This window comes from Tyto alba, unplaced genomic scaffold (assembly GCF_018691265.1).
Source record: "Tyto alba isolate M040663 unplaced genomic scaffold, T.alba_DEE_v4.0 Super-Scaffold_48, whole genome shotgun sequence".
NCBI classification, from domain to species: domain Eukaryota; kingdom Metazoa; phylum Chordata; class Aves; order Strigiformes; family Tytonidae; genus Tyto; species Tyto alba.
In genome coordinates this window covers 12,768,830-12,793,695 of record NW_024881324.1, presented here as the reverse complement: position 1 = coordinate 12,793,695, position 24,866 = coordinate 12,768,830, and the positions used below count along the sequence as shown (strand labels likewise).

Here is a 24,866-nt window from a genome sequence, read left to right as displayed (position 1 = left end):
AATTACATTTTGCTTCTCTTTTAAAATCAAGGCTCTTTTTTTTTTTTTTTTTTCAAAATCATTTGCTGTTGTTTTTTTGTTGGGTTTTTTATTATTTTTTTTCTTTAGGTTTACATTTAAGCCCCCTTTTTGTGATCCCTACGGTTGGATATTCAGGTACTTTACTGGTATGTGTAACATCTAAAACAAAGAGGAGGAAAAAATTAAAGGCAGTGAATTCGGAAAGATGCCTTCGAACAGCAAGAAAAGGTAAACTCTCAGAGATCTGTTAGCAGCATTCCTTCACTCCTCCGGGCATTTAGACACATCTCTTTCACTCTTCCCTTCCTTCCTTCTTTCCTTCTTTCTTTCCTTCTTTCCTTCCTTAACTGTTCGTTTCCCTCTCTCCCTCGCTTGCTCGCTGTCTTTTCCCCTTGCAGAAAAATGTTCTTTTTTTTTTTTTTTTTTTTTTTTTTTTTTGCAGTGGAATGACCAAAAAACAAGCGACTGTGGAGGAAAGATGAGAGATTGTGAATTATTCACCATATGCTTCACACGTGGACATCTACCTTGGATTCATCGCCAGTGCCTTTGTTTTTGTCTGCGTTTTTGTTCTTGCCTCACACACCGCCACACTTTTGGGGGAGCCCGTGGCCCGCCGGGAGATACTCCGGCCGATTACAACCTTAGCATTAGGTGGCCCAGCGCCGTTCCTGAGATTGCTTTAGCACAACGAGGGCTCGAGTTTGTAGGGTTTGTTTGTTTGTTTGTTTGTTTTTTTCTTCTATTTTTGATTCGAAGCGATAGTAAAGCTGAGGTCCGATTTGGGCTGCGCGCCGCTGCCTGTTTGGTAACATTTGGCAAATAAAACACACCAGAAAAAAAAAAAAAAAAAAAAAAAGAAAAAAAAAAAAAAGGAGAACGCTTCCACAGTCCTACATGGGTGTTTCACCATCATCAGCCACCACCATCATCATCATCATCAACCACAGAAAAGCACAACGTCCCCAAAGCAAGGGATGGACACTTCCCCTATAGATCCAGCACATGGAGAGGGTGTGGGTGTGGGTGTGCTCGCCCCCCCTAGAAAGGCAGCCAGGTCACTAGCGCGGCCCCCAGAGCCGCCAGGAGCAGGGGCAGGGCCGGCGGGAGGAGGGTCGCTGCCCCCCCGCTGCCGCCGCCGCACAGTTCAAATAAGCTGCCTTGGAAATCGAGGTTTTTGGATTCCCGTCTCAATTTCTCCCAGAGGTCTGTCGCTCCTTCCTGGCAATCGGTGAGCGCTGTGAGGGTGCAGGCGTGGAAATCATCCCAGTACCTGCAAGGAGGGGAGAGCAGCCGGCGTCAAAACAGGCACGCACCCCCACCTTCCCGGGGTATTTTTTGGGAGGGGTGTTGCCCCCTCGGACCTGAGCCTTAAAGGGGGGGCTGGCGCCCGGCGGGGAGGAGCCAGCGCCTCCCCTACCCTAAAACCCGGCCTTTGCCCCCCACGTCCCTCTCCCTACCCGAGACACCGGTTTCTGGGAGGGATCCTCGGGCTGCCCCCCCAGCCCACCCTGGGCGCACGCTTCGCGCTGGGCACCGGCTCCCCTGCCCAATTCCCGGGGGGGCTGCCGCTAGCTGGGATTTCGGGGGTCCCCCCCCTCCCCCATCCCCATCCCCGCCTTCGGCACCAGCCCGGGCTGGGAGGGATGGTGCAAAAATTGTTTTGCTGGATCTCTGCCGAAGGGGGTCTTAGCTTGACGGGGTGGGGGGAGGAGAGAACATGCACAGAGCCCACGGGCTCGTCCCGAGGGTTTTTCATCACCGGTGGGAGCTGGCAGACGGGGTTGGGAAAGGCACCGCTTTTCCCAGGAGGAAGGCGGTATCCTGGAGGGTACCGGTACGGCCCCGGGGCGGGATCGGGCCCTGACTGCAGGGGCAGGAAAGGAGGATGAGGAGGAGAAGAGGAGGAGGAGGAGAAGGAGGACGGAGCATCTTCCCTTCTTGGCTCCCTGCACCGGCCCGCGGCGGGGGGAACCCCTCGTCCATGGCCAGGGGTCTATAGGCAGCAAAGGGTTTCTCCTTCCCCGGGAAAATTTCCAGCTGTTCCCACACATTTTCCCTTTTTCTTTTAATTCCCTTCTTCTTTTAATTCCTCTCTTCACGGGGACTGGACCGGGGTTCGCTGCCGGGGCAGGACCCGTCCCACTGTCCCACCTCGGGGGGACGGGAGGATCTTTCCTCTCCGTGTCTGGATTATCAAAAATCACCCCAATTCTGCCCTCTGATTCATATTTCCCCCTTGCCTTATGGCAGGCGCCTGCAAATTAGGATTTTGATTTTTTTTTTTTTAAAGTAGTCCTACAACCTCTAATTTATGAGCACTCTAAGCTGGTTGTAGACTCCCAATGTTTGCTACATTTGTAATAAATAATGAGATACTGAGAAGCCAGAGTCTGAGAGTGTGCCTCTCCTGCAGTATTTCTGCTGTAATTGCATCTCCCAAAGGAAAATTAAATCTTTCCTCATCTTCTTTCAATACACATCCCGGCACAGGGCGAAGGCAAACTCATGGTGGGAGGTGGTAGGGAAAAAGGTCTTGCTGGGAAAACCGGTGCTTTTCACAGGTCCAGATCACCTTTGGTCTGGCACTCCAGGGCCAAAGGAGATCATATTAGGACACTGCTGCCCCTGGGTTTTTATTCCTCATGCAGGACACAAGGTAAACCATAACCCAGCATCTACAGCGAGATGCCAATCTTAATAGGTGTTTGGTTCAGAAATCTCTAGGTAGACAGAGAGGATGGTTGCAGAATATCTTTTTTATTATTTTTTCTTTTTTTTTTTTTTTTTTTTTAATTCCTTTCCTTTCCTTTCCTTTCCTTTCCTTTCCTTTCCTTTCCTTTCCTTTCCTTTCCTTTCCTTTCCTTTCCTTTCCTTTCCTTTCCTTTCCTTTCCTTTCCTTTCCTTTCCTTTCCTTTCCTTTCCTTTCCTTTCCTTTCCTTTCCTTTCCTTTCCTTTCCTTTCCTTTCCTTTCCTTTCCTTTCCTTTCCTTTCCTTTCCTTTCCTTTCCTCCCTTTCCCTTTCCCTTTCCCTTTCCCTTTCCCTTTCCCTTTCCCTTTCCCTTTCCCTTTCCCTTTCCCTTTCCCTTTCCCTTTCCCTTTCCCTTTCCCTTTCCCTTTCCCTTTCCCTTTCCCTTTCCCTTTCCCTTTCCCTTTCCTTCTCACTTTCCCACTTCATGTCCTTAATTTTCTGATTTTAGCAGAGCAAAATCAGAAAAAAACTATTCCAAACGCATTTATGTCTAAGGACCTTATATCGTTTCTAAATAGGATTTTATCTTTTTGTTGTTGTTTGGTTTGATTTGGTTTGTGGGTTTTTTTTGTTTGTTTTTTTTTTGTTGTTGTTTTTGGCGGGGGGAGTTTGTGCCAGAGAACAGCAACAGAGAGACGGGAGAATATCCTGTGCAACCGGATTTTTTTTTTTTTTCTTTTTTTCTTCCAGACATATCCAAAATACCCGTTTCTGCCTCCCTGCCCCGGGACGGGGGACTCCGAGGAAGAGTGGGCGAGGCCGGAGCTGGTGGCTCTTCGGCCCCGGCAGCCGCCCCGGATTTCCCTCTCCCTGTAAGATCATCTGCCCTGAGCTCTGGGGAAAAATACCCCAAATTTAGGGCTCCTCCAGCTGTCCGAGTTCCTCCACCTTTGGAGAGGAATTGGGAAGGAGAAGAGCAGGAGCCGATTTTGCAAGGCAAGCTGTTTGTTCCCCTTCATTATTTTGTTGCTGTTGTTTTTCCTTGCTATCATCATTATTATTTTTCCCCTTTCTCGTCGCACCTTCCTTCTCCTCCCCTCTCTGACAGGAGCGGGGCGAAACTGGGAGGAAATGGGGCTGTCCCCGGGGTCCGGGGGGGCCCGAGCGGCGCGGGGGGGTGACGGGGAGATGCCGCTGGGACGGCCTTCCCTCTGCCGCGGGGCGATTAATATCGTGGCTGGGCTCTTTTTTTTTTTATTATTATTTTTTAATTACAATTTCCTTCCCCATGCGTTGCCTCCTCAGCGCCGGCTGGGGTAAGCTGAGCTGCTCCCCCCGGCCTGCCTCGGCCGTGGACGCCCGGGGGGGGACCCCGGAGCCTGCCAGTGAGTGGGGGGGTCCCAAAGGAAGCAAGAAGGAAAGGGGAAAGGGCTAGCCACCCCCGTGCAGCTAATGTCAGCACCCCAGTGCAAAGCAGGAGAAGGGAAAGAATACAAGAGTTAGGAGAGAGGAGCTAAGGAGGGGAGGGGAAAAAAAAAAAAAAAAAAAAAAAAAAAGAGGCGAAAAATTTCCCCCATCCAGATTGACGGAGAGGAAAACTAAAGACATTGTAAAATCTCCCTCCAGACTTCACGGTTGCCCCGGCCCGGCCTGTCCCCCGCTTTGGGGGCTCCTACGGCGGCGTCTCTTCCCACCTCCGCCATCCAGCCTCTGGCCCCCCTTGCCCTGACCCGGGTGATCCCCGCTTTAGTCCCGTTCCCCCCCCCCCTTCCCCGCCCCCTCCCGTGGCCCCGAAGGAGGAAGGAAAGACCTACGCGCAGATCGTTTGGAGGTTTCTCTTGTCGTCCAGGTCCTGCGGGTAGTTGGCCATGTTATCGCCCAGCCGCAGCAAACAGTCCGAGAAGCCCCTAAAGACCGCATCGCACCGCCCCGCCGCTCTCACCGCCTGCACCAGGTACGCTGGGGGGGGGGGGGGGGGGGGGGGGGGGCAGGGGCACAGGTCAGCTCCGCCGGCTCCCCGCCCCCCCTCGGCCCCCCGTTCCGCCGCCCCCACCTCGCTCCTTCCCCTCCCCACCGCCCCCCCGCCTCCCAAACCCGCCTCCCCCCCCCCCCCCCTTTGCTAACGGCGCGCCCCGTCGAGCAGCGGCGATCCAGGGCAGGGGGAGGGCGGGGGGGGCGAGCCGGGGTCGCCATCGGGCACTCGGGGACACGAGTCAGGTGCTTTTCGCCCTTTGCTTTTTTTTAGCACCGAGCGGTTTCAGTCTTTTTTTTTTTTCTCTCTCTTTTTTTTTTTTTTTTTTTTTTTTTTTGAGGGGCGTGGAGGAGGGGGGGCTAGGTGAAGATGCGCTGCCTGCTTCTCCCCGGACTTGCTCCTTTGTTAGAAAATTCCGCCTCGAAGCAGCGGGCGCGTTTCTCCGTCCAAACACCGGCGCACACACACGCGCGCACCAGGCTCCTCATCGCCCGCGTCCCGTGGCAAATACCGTGCGACACGCAGCGGGGGAAAAAAAAAAAAAAAAATCGTAACAATAATAACAGTACTAACAAAAACACAAACAAACAAAAAAAAAAAAATAAAAACAACCCACCAAAACGAAAAGACACTAGAAACAACTGCGCTAAAGACAAGAAAAGCAGAGGTTCCAAAGCCGCGCTGGCATCGCGGGGGGCGGGGGGGGCTGCAGGGATGAATCCTGACCCCCCCTGCCCCAGGCACCCACCCGGGACCGCGCCAGGAGCCGACGCTCCGTTAAATACAGCGGGAACACCACCCCCCCACCCCCGACAACCGACTGCCAACGGTGGAAAGAAAATGAATCACGCCCTGCGTGAGATGTGAGATCCCCCCGCCCCACGCCGCGTCCCCTGGCCCGGCAGCCGCGGACACGCGGGGAATGGGGATGTTGCGGGTGGCTGTCCCCTCCCGAGCTGTGTCGCCAGGGCATGGATGTGGCGGGGGGGTGTGGGGTGTGTTTCCTTGCCGGGCCCCGGTTACGAGCTAAATGGCTGCCTCCGAAAGAGGCTATTTGGACCCAGATCCACACACACACACACCCCCCCCCCGCCGTTTGATTCATCGCTAACACGACTTGGTGGCCACTCCCCTCCGCGCACACACACACACCGGCACCAGCCGTCACACCAAGCACACCCCCCACACCCCCCCCCCAGCAGGCTACAGACATTGGCTACGGCAGGAAAAAAAATTGCCAGGCAAACAAATAGCGAAGAACCGAAGGACCATCCCGAGGGTAAAGCCGTGCCCTATAAAACCCGCGCCACCCCACTCCGGCAGCTACAGCGGGAAAGGGGAGGGGAAGTTGCCACGAATTTCTCCAAAAATATGACTAGGGGGTCCGGGGCGGAGCCCTGCCCCGGGCCGGGGTCGGAATATGTGTGTGGGGGGAGTCGGGTGTGGGATCAGTGGGGTTCAGAGCATCCCTCCCCTCCCAGGGGCGGCCTGGCCCTCTGTGCCTGCCTCTCAGGGTGTCCCCGGCCCCAAACCGCCCCAAACCCCACCAGTAATAATAATTAAAAAAAAAAAAAACAAAAAAAACAAAAAAACAAAACAAAATAAAACAAAACAAAAAAACAAAACCCAAAACAACCAAACAAACCAAAACAACCAAAACAACCAAACAAACCAAAACAACCAAAACAAAGGCAGACAGACCAGGATCCTGCTCGGTTAAACGACAGCGGGATTTCTCTTGAACTAGGTCGCTTGTGCTTTGCCGTGGCCCCAGTCTTCCCCCCCACCCCCCGCCTTTCAAAGACAAGAGTGTGCAGCAATTTGCAATGCAGCAGGACCGCAGGAGCCATCCGTAACGGATCGTGCCCCCCTCCCGAAACCCGCTCCCCGTCCTCTCAGTCCCTGCTGTCCTTTAGCCGAGCCTGGTCCATCCCTCCTGGTCCTGGGCGCCCTCCGCCGAGACTCAGTCCCCTCGCCCCCCCACCCCACCCCGTCACCTCCAAAATTGTCAGGGATTTGGGACAGCTCCAATCCCCTCTGCCCAAATAAATAGATAAATATTATATATATATATATATATATATATATTTTTTTTTTTTTTTTTTTTAAGTCCCGGTGCATAGACATTTGGGGAACGAGCCGAACATCCATTCCACACCAGCCGTTACCGGAGACGGGGCAAAGGCAAACGGCCCTTTGCAAACCCCACACCGAGACCACCAGACGCTGATGATTGCGGGGGGTAGGGGAGGGGAAGGTTACCCGAAACACCGAAGGAGAAGCAGAGAGGAGAAAAGCCCTCCAGGAGCTTCAAAGCCGTCCGCTCCCAGGGCACCGCAAAGCGACCGCCCCGCCGCCATCCCCGCACCGTGCAGCAATTTGCGGGGGGGGGGAACTTTCTAAATGACTGCTCCTGCTCCCGCCAGTCCGGGGACGGCGGTTCCCAGTGACCCTCGCTACCTTTTGAGATGTCACCGTCAATAAAATCCTCCCTCGGTTGAATCAAATAAACACAAACGAGAGAAAAATCCTCCTCCTCCAAACGACCGAACAAACAAAAAAATGCAAGGACTGAAATTAAGGATAACATCCAAATAATGCCTTCTCCCCTTCTTTCTCTGACAGTACAGAAAATGGCCTTCTGAAGAGTTCAGCCTCGTTTAAAATGGAATGGTAATACCAGTGGAGGGGTTTGCATCGTTTATCAACATTTTCCAGAGGTCAACATTTCATCTCAATATTTCTTATTATTTTCTTTTCTCGATGAGGAAATGTTCAAGACATTTTGCCTCCTTCTTTCCTCCCCTTCGTTCTCTCCCCCCTTCCCCCCTTTTTTTTTCTTTTTCTTTTTCTTTTCTTTTCTTTTCCTTTTTTTTTTTTTTTTTTTTTTTTTCCCCTCTTCTTTCTTTTGGTACCCACAAAATGCTGCAGAGATTGTCTGGAGAGGAGGGTGACCGAGCAAAAGGATCTCTAAATAGCAATGCCGAGCATATTTTTTTTTTTTTTAATTGTAGCAGAATTCCTTTGCAGGCAAATATTTTCACAGGTCTCTTCACACCTGACAGTCTGGATAATAAAAGACACGCTTTAATCGCCCTTTCCTTGAAGCCCCGTTTTAGATCATGCTCGGGAATATACATATTCAGTATATAATATTTAACATTTGCCTGTACAGGACAGAAGTGGTCATTAGCTTGGAGATTGCTTAATGTCTGTAACTTGAAAAAAATTCAGCAATGTTGAATAAAATGTATCTGAGAACAAACCAACAAAAAGAACCAGCGAAGAACCCAAGATATTAAACAAAACCGGCAACGAGCACACAAAAACACATACCGGCGTGGAGGGAAACCTGTTCTATTTTAAGTAACTTAACATACACAGAAATTTTTTGGACCCGCTAGTTTTTTGACAGCGGTTCTCTGAGCACAAAATTAACGATCGGGCGGTGGGACTTCGCGATTTTAAAATATTTTTTATTTGTTTAATCCCCGCAATTCAGGTGGATTATTTTTTTTAAGTTTGTAATGGGTTTTGCTTTTTTTTTTTTTTTTTTTTTTTAGGATGCTCTGCAAATGGGAAAGCCTCCAAGTTCCCAAAGGGAGCCCTTTGCTTGTCCCCCTGATTTTCTGCAAAAAAACTTTCCATCTAGGTCTCTCGCAAGCCATTTTGTGCCAGTTCTTATTTCTCTGTCCCTCGGGGAGGGAGGTAGGAATTGTTATCACTAGAGTCTCCAAATTGCCAGTGGAAAGGAATGAAGGGGATATCCGAAAAGCAGATACAAATGCAGCTGTTTGTGGGGACGGGGAGAACAGGAGGGGAAAGAAGGAGGAACAATAAAAGGGGGGGAGAAAAAAGAAAAAAAAAAAAAAGAAAAAAGAAATGATAAAAAAGGAAGTATGAATGAACATGCAGTGATTTAGGAAAACGAACAACAAAAGTGATAGAAGTACGAAATCGGCTCCCTTTCCTGCGGACTCCCCTGCCGTGACAGCGTGAGGACCCGCGAATCTGCCGGCGGGCAGGAGGCTGCTGGAGCGGGGTCCCCCCGCGCCCCAAACCGCGGCCCTCAGCCCGCGTTATTTCGCCATTCCGCTTCTGCATGCATCAGCCGGGCTTCGGTGCGCACAACTTGAGACCGAATTTGGCAGTCCACTTACCTATCTGCACAGCAAGGATCAGAGAAATATATCTGCCGTTCAACTTAAGTCCCATCCTACATTTAGTAAAACCATTTGCGGCTGCAGATCTTTAAATAGTTACTTGGGAGAACGTGGGGGAAAGCTGAAAAATAGGCATTGCCAACAAGTTCCGAGCAGCGGAGGACTTTGCAGACCAGAGGGGGGGAGACAAGAGGAGAAGGAGAGAAAGAGGGAGGCAGAGGGAGCGGGCGCGGAGGACTAGCTGGGAATGGTTCGCTCCATTAAGAGGGGGCGGGGGAAGAACAGCCTCACGCCCACCGGCGGCCCTGACGCGGGGGGATGACACGGACCGGGGCTTTTTTCCCCCTTCTTTTTTTTTTTTTTTTTTTTTTTTTTTTTTTTTTAATATGCACCTCGGAAGAGAAACGCCATTTATAGGCATCACAGGCTGGATTTATCCTCTCTCCCCGTGTCCCCCCGCCTCATTAATCGCCGAGAAACAACCCCCCCCCCCCCCCACGCTCCTCCTGCCCCGTGTGGCGCGGGAGGAGGGCAGCCGGGATCGTCCCCACGGGGCGGGAGGGATGCGGGGGCTGGACATACGCGCGCACACACACACACACACACACACACACACACACGCACACACACACGCAGATGGAGGAGCCACCCCCCCGAGGGTGGGGATAGCACGGCAGAAATCCCCCCTTCACACCCCCCCCCCCCCCCAAAACCTCCCTTCCCGCCCCCGGGCCGCCCCGCCGGGGCTGACCGGCCCGGCCCCCGCGCTGCGGAGCGGGGAGGAGGAAAGGGAGGTGCGGGGGGGGTCCCCTCCCCCCTGCCCGCCCCTCCCCCACCATGACGTCACCCCCCACACCCCCCCCCCCAGGCTGAGGTGGATGGGGAGAAAGGGAGGGGAGAGCTTGGGCTCTCCCGGCCTTTTTGCTTGTGCTCAAGCCCGGTGGCGGGCAGCCCGGCTCTGGCACTGCGGAGGGTGGTGTGGGGAAAGGGGTCACGGGTGGGGGGAGCCCCATCCGCTGGGGACAGGCTACAGGTGTGGCGGGGCTGGGTGGAGGGGATGGTGCCAGCCGAGGCTACGTGGAGCCCTGCCCGAGACCGGGCTCGATTTGGGGTGCTTCTGCGAGCCTGATGCCCTCCCGGGGCCCTCCTCTAGGCCACCCCCTCCAGCAGTGGGTGAGGAACCTAGAGGTGCCAGCACCGGCTTCTCCTGGTGCAGAGTAACCGGCCAAAACCCACTGCAAAGTTATTGCCCCCTCCAGCTCAGCCCTGACCTTTACCAGCCATCTGTAGCATCGCCAGGAGCCAAAGGGAGACCGGTTGGAGTGAGAACTGCTCTTGACCTTCACTCCTCCCAGTCCCGGGTGCCCTCCTCTCTGCAGTCCCACTGTGCTGGCAGTGCTGCGAAGCCCTGGACCAGCTGGGCTACCAGTTGGTCCCTCTCTTTTACAAATCACCCGTGAGAAGCCTCAGGCTGCGTCGGCAGAGGGACAGCAGCTGCCAGGCTGGGTCCCCGTGATCCCCAATGGGCTGCAAATCCCTGAAGCCCGCCAGGCAAGGACAGGGATTGCATGGGGTTAAAGGAATCAGTGCAACTGGAAGTAAGGAAACTGGAGGGCAAGATGAAGAGCTCCTTTGCCATTGCTTCTTTAGGTGTGTGCAGAGGCAAATTGCAGATGCATCCTCTTAAAGCCGTCATGGAACCCCAAACTCTGTTTCTTCAACTGGGAAGCAGGTGTAACGTTGGGTAACTAGACTAGCAGTCACCTGGGGCTTGCAGATGAAAAACACTGTCTTGTCTCCTCAGCACCTTCCCACTGTTCCTTTTTGTTCCACCTTTTCTTCCTAATCATCGATCTCCGCTATGGAGGGTGAGCCAGGTTAGAGAACAGAGCTGTCTGAAAACTAATTCGAGGAGTCAAAAAAAAAAAAAAAAAGTTTCATTTTCAGCCAGCTCCCAGAGCCACCTCAGCATGGGGACACACGGCAGTGAAGGCAGCACAAAGCACAGGCCGTGGGTGCCGTGTCTCCTGGCAGCTTGCCCTTCCATTCACTCAGCCAGGGAGAGCTGTCTTCTACACACTCCTGAAGACATTGGTGGCAGCAAGGAGGCTAAGGCTAAGCTTCGGACTGTGCACCTTGTTCTCTTTCAAAGGGTTGAAAGGTTTGAGTTTAAGCTGGAGCTAAGGCAAAACACTTTTACCCAGCTCTTTGCTGCTGTGGTAATGGATGCTTTTGTAATGCAACAGAGAGACTGAGGTGGATATCAAAATGTGGAGCCCTGTCCTTTTTCCTGGAGGGATAGGTTAGATATCCCAAAAGATCTTTTATGTCTCACAATCACCACATTATCAGCATAAAAAAAGAAAGGAAGAGGTTGAAAGGAGTGTGGGTTGAGGTACATGGTTATAAACATTGAACCTACCAGTTCTTGGCAGCTTGGCCACTTGTGGCTGGGTTTGCTGATAAGAAGGACAAGGCACCCTTGCAAGAGCACTGGGTTGTGGAGGCTGCAGCAAGGAGAATTTCTCATTTCACTCCTCTGCCCCATTGATAACTGTATTGGTTTATTTATACATTCATATCTGTTACAGTTTTGTCTGCTCCTTTCTTTCTGAGGGCAGACAAGCTGTAGCTTCAGGTTAAAGGTTGGGCTGGCTCCAAGAAGTTTGCATTGAACATGATTTTGACATTACACTATGTAAATCTTTGGAATGAACTTCAGGGCAGTTTCCAATGCACAACCAGGAAGAGTTTAATATCTGGCTTTTGGTATGTCCATCAGCACCAAAATGACTGGAACCTCTGGGAATCTGGCCACAACTCTCGTAAGAACAGGCATTTCTGGGGGATTTCTGGCCAAATAACAGCAAAAAAAGATCTAACAGCTCGAGGCATCAATTACAGAGGCAAAAAGGGCCTGGCCAAATTTCTCTAAATGTTCTTGACTGTTGGGGCAGTCCAGCTCTGTCTGAAATTCAAGCTCGGCTCCAGCCTCACCACCTTCCGCGCCCCAGGAAGGGGCCCATCGCGCTATAGATTCTGAACAAAAGCCAGCCCATCTCAAGTAGCAGCACTCTCAGCTCTGCTGGGACCTGGGGAGCAGGATGAAGTGGGGACAGTTGTTTATCAAACTATTCTATTTTTTCTTCTTTTTTTTTTTTTTTTTTTTTTTTTCAGCAGGCTATTGGCAGGTGCGTGAATATTAGCCCGTCTCTAAGAGACATCTGTGTACACTTTAGAAGAGGCGCTTCTGACGGTGCTTTGCTCATTCCTCGTTAGGGCAATTTGCTCATCAGCACGATTTTGCCCTTGATTTTTAAGAAAACGGCCTGGGTCCCCACGGCAGCCTCATGCTCCTCTCGGTCGGGTTGGCGGCAGTGTCATCCCGCAGGCGCGTGTGATCGCTGCAGTGGCGGAGGCAGACGGACAGAGCCCACGGCTGCTGGACAGATATAGCTCTGACAGAGCGAGCGGCGGCGGCGAGCGCGGCGTGGGCTGCGCCGTGTGCCGGAGCGGCTGGGTGAGGATTTGGGTGGGCAGCCCCACGCTGTCGCTGCCGGGCGGTGAGCAGCGTGCCGGGCAGCTGATTTAAAGCCAGCTCAGCTCCATCTAAATTATCTACCACAAGGGGACCCACCGCGTTTAGCGGTTGTGGTTCTCATTTAGCTTTCGAGCTTTCGGCTGGCTGTCATGGCTGAACCTCAAAAGAGGCAGCTGGCTCAAGGTAGCAGAGAGAGCTGCTTTCCCTGGCAAAGCTGGCTGCATCTCTGCATTTCTTTTTCCCTTCATCCTCTTTTTTTTTTTTTTTTTTTTTTTAACACAAAATATCTCTTCAAACAGCTCACACCATGAGTTCATGGTTGCAAGCTAGTAATAGGGATAAAAACTGAATCTTTGGTGTTGTCAGTCAGAGACTGATTTATTCTGAGCATCAGCTTATGTTGGAGGGGAGGGTCCAGTGATCACAGTGATATTTAAAAGTCCCTCCTATGGGTGTGTGAGAAACGTATTCGCTCTTAGCTCATCCTGCAGTAGCATTGCCTCTACCAGGAGGTGACTGCTTTTACACTCCCTCACGATCAGCCTGAGATCCGGCGCTGGTGAAGCTGAGATGAAACGGGAGCCAGTGGCTTGTGTCTCCGTAGCCCCGCAGCTCGCAGGTTCCCTGAGGAGGGAGGGACAGGCTGACAGCTTTACAGTCCTGCAGAGGTGGCTGTCCTTGCTCGGGCTGTGGCTCCCAGCCCTCAGCTGCTACTTTCCCTACAGGAGGGTGACCAACCAGAAAAATACATGCAAATATTAAACCTAGCTGATAAATGAATAGGTGTTCACAATGCGATCCTCCAATACTTTATTTAAGTGGAGAAATCATGAGAACACACTGAAAATGTGACAGGTAGGATTAAAAAAATACCTTTCAATGACGGGCAAACTTCTAAAGCTTTTTTGGGTGGCCTTGTTCATTAGACATCTGGCTTCATTACTGGCTGGAGGCGTCTGACTTTAGTTAAGCAGAAAAAATTGAAGTTATGCTCCCGAGACCAGACTTTGCCCCACATCTGCCCAGAAGTTAGTATTAAAATAGTGCTTGTCATTCACCATGAAAATCATTGTTATTTCATGCTTGTGAAAATGTATTTCTGAAAATATAAACTATTGCTGTGATTCCAAATAGAAAACTGGGAAAGAAAAACATATATGGCTGAGTGGATGTAAAAGGGATGTGATTGCTCAATACTGAATCTTTAAAAAATGGAAAATGCTGGGTAAGGTATTTGTGATCTATTTGACACAGAAAACAGTGATTTGATATAAACTTAGAAAGTGATTAGAATAATGCAGTCTTCAGTCTCAGCTTCTGGGATTTTCAAAGGGGAAAACCAGAATGCCAGACCTCACTACATTCATTTGAAAAGCCCAGCCTCTATGTTCATTCTTTGGAAATTCTCTCTTTTAAAATGAAGTCTTAAAAAACCAAGATGTCACTTGACCATGATCAGCTCATGCCAGCCAATCCAGTGAGGAAAAGACTGTCTGTTACAGAAGCAGTAGTGTTTGCATTTAACTGCACTCCTCAGAGATATATTTTTGGGAGGGTGCCTGTGTGTGCACTGGAAATTCCGCATCTTATTAGCATGACCCCTTTCTATCGTATTGTGGCACTGGCATTGCTGCTGAGCCCAGGCAAGCTGAGGGGAGGTGTGCGAGCCTGTGCTGCTCTAGCCAGATGGAGTTCACACCCACTACAATTATGTTTGCAACACATGATTTGCTTAAGGTGCCTGTGGATGTTTCAAAGAGTAGGATGGTTTCAGTAAAGCAGTCTCAGAAGAAAGCAGTATCAATCTTTAGCATCTTTACCACTGAAGTTTTCCTTCAGAAAACATAAACCTAAGGCCAGTTGGTACGCTTTTCATCACAGGCTGGAGGGAAATATATAGACCTGAAAAATGGCTGTGAAAAGGCTGGTATTGGTGGATTTCCTGGCATCCAGCCTTACTGTTGTCATAGAACACAGAACCACAGAACAGCCCGGGTTGGAAGGGACCTCCAGAGGTCACCTGGTCCAACCTTTCATGGAAAAGGGAGCTTAGACAAGATTATATAGCACCCTGTCCGGTTGTGTCTTGAAAACCTCCAGTTCTGGGGACTCCAACACATCCCTGGGGAGGTTGTTCCAGTGATGGTTTCGTTATGGTGAAATCCGTACCACATAAAGAATTGGAAGGTTTGATATGAGCTGTATGTATCATGCCAGAGCTAGAGATGCTGATCGCTTTGGCATCCTTAATCTGGACACCTTGGTCCAAATACCAGTCATCCTGAGTGGTTGAGAATAACCTTGAATGCACTCCCATGATATTAAGATAATTTTGGTTTCTCCGGTTACACATGCCAAGTTCTGGAACTTGGTTCAGCACCAAGCTCCGAGTCTGGAATAACTCCACCATTGCCAAAACACAAACTGGCTGCACAAAACCTTTATCCTCAGTATATATCAATAACTAGTCCTAAAAGTTGCTAGCATGTGAATGTTTCCTGCTTCCATTGATGTCAGCAGCACAACTTCTATTGACCACAGTGAGATAGGTCATTCTTCAGTGGGGTGATAATCTGATTCACGTGTTTCTTCCATTGATTTATAGAGTATCTACTGCCACAGCAGCTATTAACCTTCAGTTACAGTAGGACTTCAATAACTGAAATACCACTCTGAGTTTTCTTGTTAACAGTCAATATGATTTGTTCTAGAAAAAAAACAGAAATGCATACTTAAAGAACCAGCCATATCAGATTTCCAGCTATCATGGGAAGATACTGCTTCTGTGTTTCAAATTTTTCTTCATCAATCCTTAATCATGAAAACCAAAGTTTCAGGGGAACTTGGGGATTTAGGGAGCAGGAAAATGATGTGTTAATTAGTTATGAGCTGATGAGAACATTGCTAGGACAGATGTTCTGCCAGTCACACATGCATTGGAAGAACTTCAAGTGAGATCTCACTTTCCTAGGAAGGATGAAATCTGGGAGGAAGAATGTATACAAAGGTGAAAAGGGCTCTGTGACAAGGAAAATCAGGATGGGCCTGCACATGCATCTGCAATCTGATTTGCAGAGATGCTGAAGACATGCAACTTCTTCATCCCCCTCCTTCTCTACTATTATATTTAGGAACATATTTATGACACTGGGAAACTGTGAAAGGTAAGAGATAAATCCTGTGAATCTTGGTAGAAAGCTTCTTATTGATGTGAACTGGGAACTAGTTTCACAAAGGCATGACTTGAGCAGAAGTATAAATTCATTAAAAAACATCCTTCTTCAGAACCTGCATTCGGGTCACGTTTGTCTCTTGTGTGCCCGAGTTGGCATAATTAGCTCAAATATCATAGTCACGTGTCAGCTGCCGTGCAAGTGATTACATCTGGAGAAATCAAGAGCAGTACCAGGGCTGCTGTTCATAGGTGCATGGAGCAACTGAACCGCCAGCAGCCTCCTTGAGGACTTCTCTTGCTCCTCAATGTGACCTAGCAGTGCAATAAAGAAGCCAGAAAGTGAAGTGGAAAGCTGTGGACCAAGACGTTTCATGTATCACTTATCCATTGGCATTAGCTAACACACATTCAGGATCTAAACCCACCTTTATGAGCAACAAAGGCCTTTGCCTAGTAACAATAAGGGGTTACATCTCTTCCTCATGTTGTTCTTAGCCTGTCCCACTGCCGATCATTCTTACCTTCGGGTTTTGTAATGAACTGTTCGATCTGCTAGAACCTAGTAAATTGGGAGTGAGCCCCAAGGGCCTTGGACAAGCCCCCCCACGCAGGGAGCAGGCAGTAGCCATTGAAAGCAGACTGGAAAGTGGCAGGCTGCTGTAGTTTGTCTGTCCTGTCACTAGAGTGAGACATGCTCACAAGCATCCCGGGCTCCTCTTTCGGGAGGTGCTGAGCTGGCCTGTGGGGTGCTGGTGCTGGTGCTGGCACTGAGGGGACACCGTGCACCATGGTAGACCTTGGCATCCCCAGCAGGCTGAGCCTTGGGCTCAGGAACTCTCCAGGTTACTCCATTCTATTCAAACACGTTTTTTTTTTTTTTTAGTTTGTTTGTTTTACAGTTGCCACAGAATAGCTAAATTGGGCAAGGAGGATGGGAGGGACCCTAAAAATCCTTTGTCATGACCTCTTGACAGCCGTGACTACTAATCCTCGATTGCTGGGCATATGGGTGTCTGATCTGTAGTCCAGCAGAGTCCGCCAGCATCTTTCTATTGACTTCCAAAAGACTTTGAGTCAGACCATCACACTGCCTAGCCTGAGTGAGACCAAGCAGCAAGGTATGTATTGCAGATATTTCTCGGCGAGGCAGCAAGGAGAGCGAACTTTTTATTGAAGGGTAAAAAGACAGATGTAGTTCTGACATCTAAATAAAATGACTCATTGATGAAACTGCCCTCTCTCCCCTCTGTGACATGCCCACCTGACGACCCATGATTTATGACAATGTATTTCAGAGGGTCCTGTAAGGATGGGGGGTTTTTTCCCCATTCTTTCTTTTTTCTCAGAGCAAAGTGTGATGCCCTGCCAGCAAGCGGCTTGTGCAGGTCCAGACGGAGAAAGCAAGCTGCTAAAAGGTAGTGATTGCAGCACTGATCTCTTGCAGGCTCTGCAGTGTGAGGAGGTGGTTCTGAATCACAATGAACTTAATTGAACAAGAAATGGCATTGATTTTTCCTTTTCAGCCCTCCCCATTGCTCACAGCAACAGTGCACTGAACCTTCCGCCCATGCCAAGTAGCAGAATTGCACAACACAGTAGAATGGAGATTTTAAATTTTTGTCCCATAATTAGCATGTATTTCTTTTTAAATAGGGTAAAAACCAATGCTCTCCAGGCTTTCAGTTGGGGAAAAGCATTGCCTGTGCAGTGTGAATTTCAGGAGCACAAACAAGCAGGTTATGTGAGAAACTGTAGCTTACTTTATACTCCCCTGGCCAGGAAATAACATTGTTCTTGAGTTTATCTGATTGTTGAAAGAACTAGAACGACACAACTGCCAAGCTGCTGAAGTGCTCCTAAAAGGTCATTTTATTTTTATTTTTTTTAACTTTGACAGCTAAAGGTGCATAAGCTGCCTCCAATCTGCAGGAAAACAAGGAAGAAAAGCATTCCATATTCAAATTATTGAATCATTGCTATTTTTTGCCCTGTTAAGCAGACATGTTAACATATAATTGCATTTGAACAGCTAGCAGTTTCCTACAAGACCTGTTAAACATATCAGTGAACACCCTCTGGTGTTTGCTCTTACTTTGAACTGTATGAGGGGTGTGCGTATTTTCACTACTTCCCCCAAAATGTCAAAAAGATAAGTTACAAAAGTATTTGGGAAATTCTTTAGCAAATTCATGCTATTGGTCTTAGGCAGTGCCTGGATCCCAGCTCTGGTATCATAATTAGGTTCACTGCAATGCACAGCTTGTTTTGTTCTTGGGTTGGGGATTCCTCAGCTGCGATTGCCAGGCTGAGCAGGGGAGGGAAGGATGGCCGAGAGAAATTTAGGTGCACAGCACTAGGTAGAGCAGTGCATGCCATAGATGACGGTGAGATCAGCTTCCACCCTTAATAAAGATGTATCCCAGCAGCAGGTACTGGCCACCAGACCAATTTGATCTTATGTTGGAAATGGGAGGGGAGGATGAACGGAGTGAGCCTGGGTATCTCAGCTGGCTGGGGGGTGACTTCTGACGGCCCGCTGAGCTGGCTGCGTGTGCTGCGGGCTGCGCCTCGGAGCGCGGGGAGGCAAAGCTGACCTCCCGCCTGAAGTCCCCGGCGGCGTGGAAAGAGTGACCCCTCACAGGGAGCTCCTCGGGGAAAGGGAGCACAGCCACATCACCCCCACCACGCTGTCGATCCCGGCTGCCAAAAGAGCGTTTAGGGGCTGTGATCAGTTTTAATGCTGAGGCTGATTTCCAGAGCTGGCCGCTGCAGAGTCAGCGCAACGCGTTTCTCTCGCCCGCCTCCTGCCACTTGATATTTTCATTGCTTTCTGAGGAGTGATTAAATGGATAGTGAGCATGTATCGGGTTTCATGGAAGTCCTGTCATTGACTTCAATAAGAGCAGGATCAGACTCTTCTAGAATCGATATAATTCATGAAAGCACTGAACGTTGTACAAGAACTAAAGCAGTGTATTCTGTTGCAATATGATACATATAACAAAGTTACTGGCATCCAAGTGCTCTGTCTAATGGGGAAAAAACGCATCCGAGAATTGATGTTACCAAAAGTGGGGGCTGAGCTGGGCAGCCTAAGAAACGAAATGCAAGGAAATGGCACTTTAGCATGCCTATGCCCTGCTTGGGCAAACCTTCGACACACCTCTTCTGCTAAATGTCCACGCTTTGCAAACTCATCTCCAAGCTCAACAGGGAAGGTCATGGATTTCACCTCCGCCTCGCCTGCACCAGAGTAACAAGAAGCTGGTTTTGACATTGGAAGGGAACAGGTGAAATTTCTACACTTCTGATAAAGGAAAAGCCTCTAACCAGCCGAGTAGGTTGAAGAAGACAGCCAAGGCCAGAAGCACCAGGGCAATCCTCACAAACTATTGGGAGGAACTGGGTGGAGCTGGGCTTTCTCTCTGTGAAAACAAAAGCAGAGCCATTTGCCACAGCTCATAGCAGTGGTCGAGGCTCGGTGTACCTTTTGCCAGCAAGACCTTCGGGGCAGCAGGTGAAGGCTGCTGCAGGCCCTCCAGCCCAGCCCCACAGCTAATGCCCTTGTCCTCCAAAGATGAAGCCACTGCGAGGTTGGAGGCTGGATGGGAAGACCCGGGGAACGTCCTGCATCAGTCAGTACTGAGCGTGTCAGGGGGTAGGGCTGCACTGTGCATCTCAGATGTCAGACGCCTGTTCACCTGCTACAGCTGTGCTGGGCTTGGATTCTGCCATTCTTCAAAAGAAGGTCTTGAAACAGAGAAGTATCAGGAAAAACAACAGAAAGTCTATCACTCTGATAGTCTATAAATACAATACAGTGAGACTATGAGGTATAGAGTTTAAAACCAAAAATATTTCCTATATTAAGAAGCCACCAGTGATTCCACTGTGAAGATTATGCCTAGCTTTACATGCTAAGTCTCGCTTTTCTGACTTTCTGAAAAAAAAAAAAAAAAAAAAAAAGCTGCTTTCTCCTTGCAGCTTTTCAATTGTTTTCTCTTGCCAGAGGAGGATTTTTGTGTGTGTAAAGTCTGAGGTTAATCTGACAAAGAATCTTAGAGATATGAGACTGAAAGTTGAGACTGGGGCTTCCTGTTGGTACAGGATTTCCAGTGCTTTTTAAATTTTATTTTAAAACATCCTATCTCAAAACTCAAGGTGTGGAAGCCTTTAATGTGATTATTTTGTTTTCTTCCCTGAAAAATTTTTCTCCTATAAATATTTGAACAAGGACATTGTTTAATTCAACGAATTATGCAGTGTAATCATTTTAACACATGCCTCTGCTTTTAATCTGTTGCATGTTAGCAACAACCTATGCTCTTATTTAAACAAAAAGTCTACCTACCTGCTGAGGTGCTGTGCCTTTACAAGCAAAGCTGGCTGGGAAACCCTCTTCTGTCTATACCAGAATTTTATGAATGAAAAGAAAACCTTAGGCAAATTAAGGAAAGCTGGGCAAGCAGCTTGAAACCTCCTAGAAGATCCGTATTTTATATTTTTTTCTTTTTCTCTTACTACTTTCTGTAGCTTATTGCTAGTTAAACAGGTTGCTCGATGTGCTTTTACGGCTGCTGTTGCTAGATGTGGTGGTACAGGTAGCCACCGATGTCTGGGAGCCTCGGTGGTGTCTGCCCGGTTAGGGGGTGTCCCCCATGCCAGGGCTGTGTCAGGTGAGAGGCGCAGGGGAGGTGCTGGCGTTCTCAGTGATGCTGATGGGGGGAAGAGGCCAGTCAGCAAGGGCCGCTGGCACTCTTATCATCAGATTGTCATGAGGTCCTGTGTGAGATGCAGCGAGGCCCCTCTGTGAAGAAACCACAGGGGAAATGTCATTGTCTCCTCTCTGCGGACGACTAAGGGAACTCTCCCTCCCCTCAAAGCTGTGAGGAACACGAGATGTGTCTTGGTGCTTCTGGGACATGGCTGAGAAGAGGAGTTGACCTTCCCTGCTCCTTTGGACAGTCAAATTCATGTGCATGCTGGAGTTCCTAGTTCACAAATAAGATTTAATTATATAATTTATATAATAAATTATGTAATTTATCTATTACTTGTCTAAAGAATTTATTTATAAAATTGATTGTCATATCTGTTGCTAGAAGCCTTTGATGCCGGCACAGTGCTGGGCTGGAGATGGCTTGGCACTGTTAACACCAGCATCACCTTATGGCTTGCTTCAGCTCAGTGCCTGCCCCGGTAACCTCACTCCTAACAGCTCTGGTGTGACTCAGGTCTGGCATTGCAAGTATATTAATATATTAGTATAGTAGCATGTATATTTAGCTCAAGAGCTGTAAGTGGTAAGAGGTTTGCAGGTGCTATCCAAGCAGAGAAGTCCTAGATAAAATGAAAACCTAGCTGGCCTTTCCTTCTCAGTGTTCAGCTATTGTCCAACCGACAGCTTCCAGAGGCTACCAACAGATTATTTCAGACTCATTTTTGCAGTTGGATTTTTTTTTTTGATTGTATTATGATCTTGGAAAAAGAGAGTTTCTTTTGATAACTCATCACTCAACTGATATACAGCAAACCACACCAGTATCACCAGAGTGCTAAATTACTTTATTTGTCATTGTTTACTCTGGTAGGTAGAAAAGAGCTCTATTTCACATTGGTGGGACTAAAACACAACACAGTGAAGTGGAAGATAAATCTGAAGTGTTATCAGATTTCTCAAATCCTAGCCCATAGTCCTCTCACTTGGGATTCCTCCGGCTCTGCAGTTGGTTTTTGTTTAGCTTTGTACTTCTTGCCCTTGTGGCTGCTGGGCTTTAAAAACCAGAGCTCCTTGGATATCACCCTGGTTCTTTCTGTTACCTGCTTCATCCCAGATTTCAGATAGTTAGAAGAATGGTTGATGGAAGTGGTTGTTTCTTTCATATGATCCAACAGATATCCACTGTGGGAATACATCTTGTTTTCCCTTGAACAGTAAGAATGTACCAACAGGAAATAATGTTTTTGTTTTTCTGCTCTGCGTTTTTTGTTTTGTTTTGTTTTGCTTGTTTGTTTGTTTGTTTTTGTTTTCCCACTCAGAAATGTACTTTAAAATAATGTTTTTTGCTTATTTATGCCTCTTTTTTTCCCATGCTTCTCTTCTAACACAATATTTTCTTTCCTTCCTCTTCCGGTTTCCTTACTGTTTCTGTTCACAGATATGTACTTCACTTAAAATGCACTTTATAAAGCATTGCCAACCACACCATGTGGCTTTTCACTGGCCACAGTGTGCAATCTGTATTTTGGGCGATGGTCCATGTTGTTTCAGCCATCTCTCTCCATGATGGGGTTAAAACTGAACTCTGCTCTGCCAAACCCAGTGTGACTTTCAGGCCAAGAGACTCCACTCACATCAATCATAGCAAGATTTTTTTAAATTAGTAGGGTTGAAAATTATGACTGTATTCATGGTTTATTCATTGCTTTTTTTAAACACTTATAGGTTTTTAAGGAACCTTCTTCACCTTCAGACATTGTATTACACTTCCTTATGTCCTTTCCTCATTTCCTTTCACTTGTGGGCTGACTGAACCAGAACAAGGCTACTATTCACTGTTACCATTCACAGAGATCCATGCAGGAACTCTCTCCATCCTGGACTCCATTTGATTAAAAGCTCCCTTGATAGCTCTTCCAACAGGATCTGTTTTCCCAGCATAGCTCTGGAAACGTCACACAGGAAGGACAGTAGTGCGAGCAGCAGAATGTTCACTTCGTGATAGAAAAGGTCTAACAATTAATGTAATGAGCTCTGCAAAGTGTGTAAGGGTGAACATACCATAAATTCACAGACTTAGAAGACAGCAGTGTAACAAAACCCCAGAAATGGTTTCACAAACTTAAGAGAATTAGGAGGCTGTGATGACACTTGCCACAAGAGGCAAAAAACCCCCCAACAAACCCAAACCAAACATCTCTCCTGTGTATCCTGTTCCAGTCTTTGACTGTAGAGGACTGCTAGGCACAGAACTATTAGTCTTATTAGCTCAAAATTGCATCCTGAGAAAGTGACTGAATTTGGAAAGATGGAGAGAAGAATTCCACTGAGGAGCTACAGAGCTGGTGGGGGACATAAAACTGTTCATTATTCTTCAAGTCTGGGAAAAAGTAGACAGAAGTAAAGAATTTATTTTGAAATACATTCTGAATATTTCAGACACTAAGTGAAATTTGCGCCAGCTGAATTGTTAGCATACTGTTTTTTCTTAAAGGGAAGTAAATTGTGTAAAGCCATGGCACACAGGGGTGTTTTTTTTTTTGTTGTTTTTTCTTTTTTTTTTTTAAGTGAGAGCTAAATTAGCAGAATCTAAATTAGTCTGATAAATTTAGGAGAAAACTAGTCTGGACTTTTGTAACTGGGAGCTGTACCACTATACAACACAGCAGACAACACCTATACCACCCTCTCAGGAGTTGTGATTAAGGACTTGGGTAGTGGCTCATTCCTGCCCCAGAGCTGAGCCTACCAGAAACTCGGAGAGTTAAGAAGGAAATGCTTTGCCTTGATCCTGGGTTTCCGACAAGCTGATTTAATCCCTCAAGCTGAGAATTGCTCTAACTTTGTCTCTAATTTCTTCAGGATATCTGGATGTCCCTGGGGGATAGAAAAGTAATATTTGTGGGTAAGATCATAAAAGAAGAGCTACTCCAGGCTAAATTTTGCCTTTTGATGCCTACACGTTGATGATAAAGGAGTGTCTTGGGCTAAAGAAGGAATCAGGTTTACATCTCATGTAAAGGCTTGGGTTTACTGCTACAAGATTAAACAATCAACTTTGGTTCAGGGTTTTATAGCAAGTGATTGTTGGCTGGCTTTTGTAGTAACAGCTACCATTAAAGAACTTTTCAGCTTCTTATTGAAGACACAAAAAGGGAGGGGCAAGTGATTAAAGCACTTCAAATATGAGGCTGTAAATTTTATTGTATCACTATCTTCTTTCCTGTTCCCTTACCACTTAGAGGGAAAATTTTAAATTTTATTATATTGTTGATGATTTTAGGGGTAGTCTTGCACTGTCCTGCTCTGGGGGAGAGGAAGAGTTTGGAATCCTTCATGGCCTATAGAAGTGTCCCATCATTCTGATTACTCTCTTAAAGAAACTACATGCAAACCACATGTAAAGTGAGGGAAAAAAGAGTAAATCCTGTCATGGAGGATATGGTCTTCAGCACTGATACTTTCCTAACAACCTGTCTGGAGAAATACAAATTCATAACAGCTGCTCCAGGATCTGGCAAGCTGCTAACTATGTTTCACTGCTCTGGATACTACTTTTAGGATGTTTTTTGGATCACACGTGATATAAGATGACTTTGTCTTAGCTGATTATTAGCTGACAACCACAAAAGGCAATATATAAAAGAAGAGAAATAAGGCAGGAATGAAAATGCCATAGGAGGGAGAGAGTGGCTACAGGAATCATTGAGCCATATTGTAGCTGCTGCTGCAGGTGGTGCCACCAACCTGATGTAGTCATATCTCGATGACTGCTGGAAGAGGCAACCAGGGTAGTGAAGTTTTCTTCTTGAAGAAGGCCACACTGTACCTTTTAGTGGCCTTGAAATAAATAATGTTCCTCCCAGAAGTGTTGCAGCTTCATCCCATTAATGTAATCAATCCATACGCTCAGAGTTACTGACTCATGTCAAGCCCTGACACTGGCAAGCCCAGGAGGGTGTTGTCTGATCTGTGGTGTCTTTAAAAGTCCACTTTACACTGCTGAATTTTGTTTCCACTGATTTTTTTTAAAACATTGTCATGTATCAGACTCAACTTTCATTACTTTGAGAACTGGCTTCTTCATAAGCATGTACCCACACACAGAGAGATCCACTGAGGACGGTGTTAGACACTCGCATACATTAAGGCCCAGATTAAAACTAAAGATTCAGGACTTTAAGATGAGTTATGCTTCCGCAGCCCCCCCTCTTCAATGATAAAGTTTTTCTATTCTTCAGATAATCTTGATGTCTACAGGTAGTGTCAGTCCTCCATGAGCTGAGGACTCATCCAATTTGCGTCTGACCAGTCAGTGTTGTTCTTCCTCAAAGCTGGGGTCTCACTCATCTCCCTTGTGGTTTATGGTGATAGGGAGATTGCCCTTCAATACAGCGATATTACAAGTAACCCAAAGAGAGAACATAGTAGCTGTATGGCAAGCTTTCCCACAAAAAAGCTTTGGACAACTTCCATGAAAATGTAATTACCACCTTGGTGCGTGTCACTGCCTTGAGCTCATGCAGCTGGGCCAACAGGACATCATGAGAGTCTAAATTTGCAGCTACAAGTTAGATGCTTCA

At 47.9% G+C, this 24,866-nt stretch overlaps 1 protein-coding gene across 1 annotated transcript; it reads right to left on the bottom strand.

Moving 5' to 3' along the window:
- Positions 1–103: 103 nt before the first annotated feature.
- Positions 104–9,245, bottom strand: NRN1 (neuritin 1). The gene is made up of 3 exons (XM_042806935.1): positions 8,845–9,245; positions 4,527–4,671; positions 104–1,294 (listed from the first exon to the last, which is right to left on the bottom strand). The coding sequence occupies exons 1-3, from the start codon at positions 8,897–8,899 to the stop codon at positions 1,063–1,065; spliced, it is 432 nt and encodes a 143-aa protein (XP_042662869.1). The 5' UTR covers positions 8,900–9,245; the 3' UTR covers positions 104–1,062.
- Positions 9,246–24,866: the final 15,621 nt, after the last annotated feature.

Excerpts from the sequence above, each read along its gene's own strand:
- NRN1 (XM_042806935.1), bottom strand. The coding sequence starts at position 8,899 with ATGGGACTTAAGTTGAACGGCAGATATATTTCTCTGATCCTTGCTGTG. Across the intron at positions 4,672-8,844 it reads GATCCTTGCTGTGCAGATAG|CGTACCTGGTGCAGGCGGTG; the intron begins GTAAGTGGACTG and ends CCCCCCCCCCAG. Across the intron at positions 1,295-4,526 it reads AACCTCCAAACGATCTGCGC|GTACTGGGATGATTTCCACG; the intron begins GTAGGTCTTTCC and ends CCCTCCTTGCAG.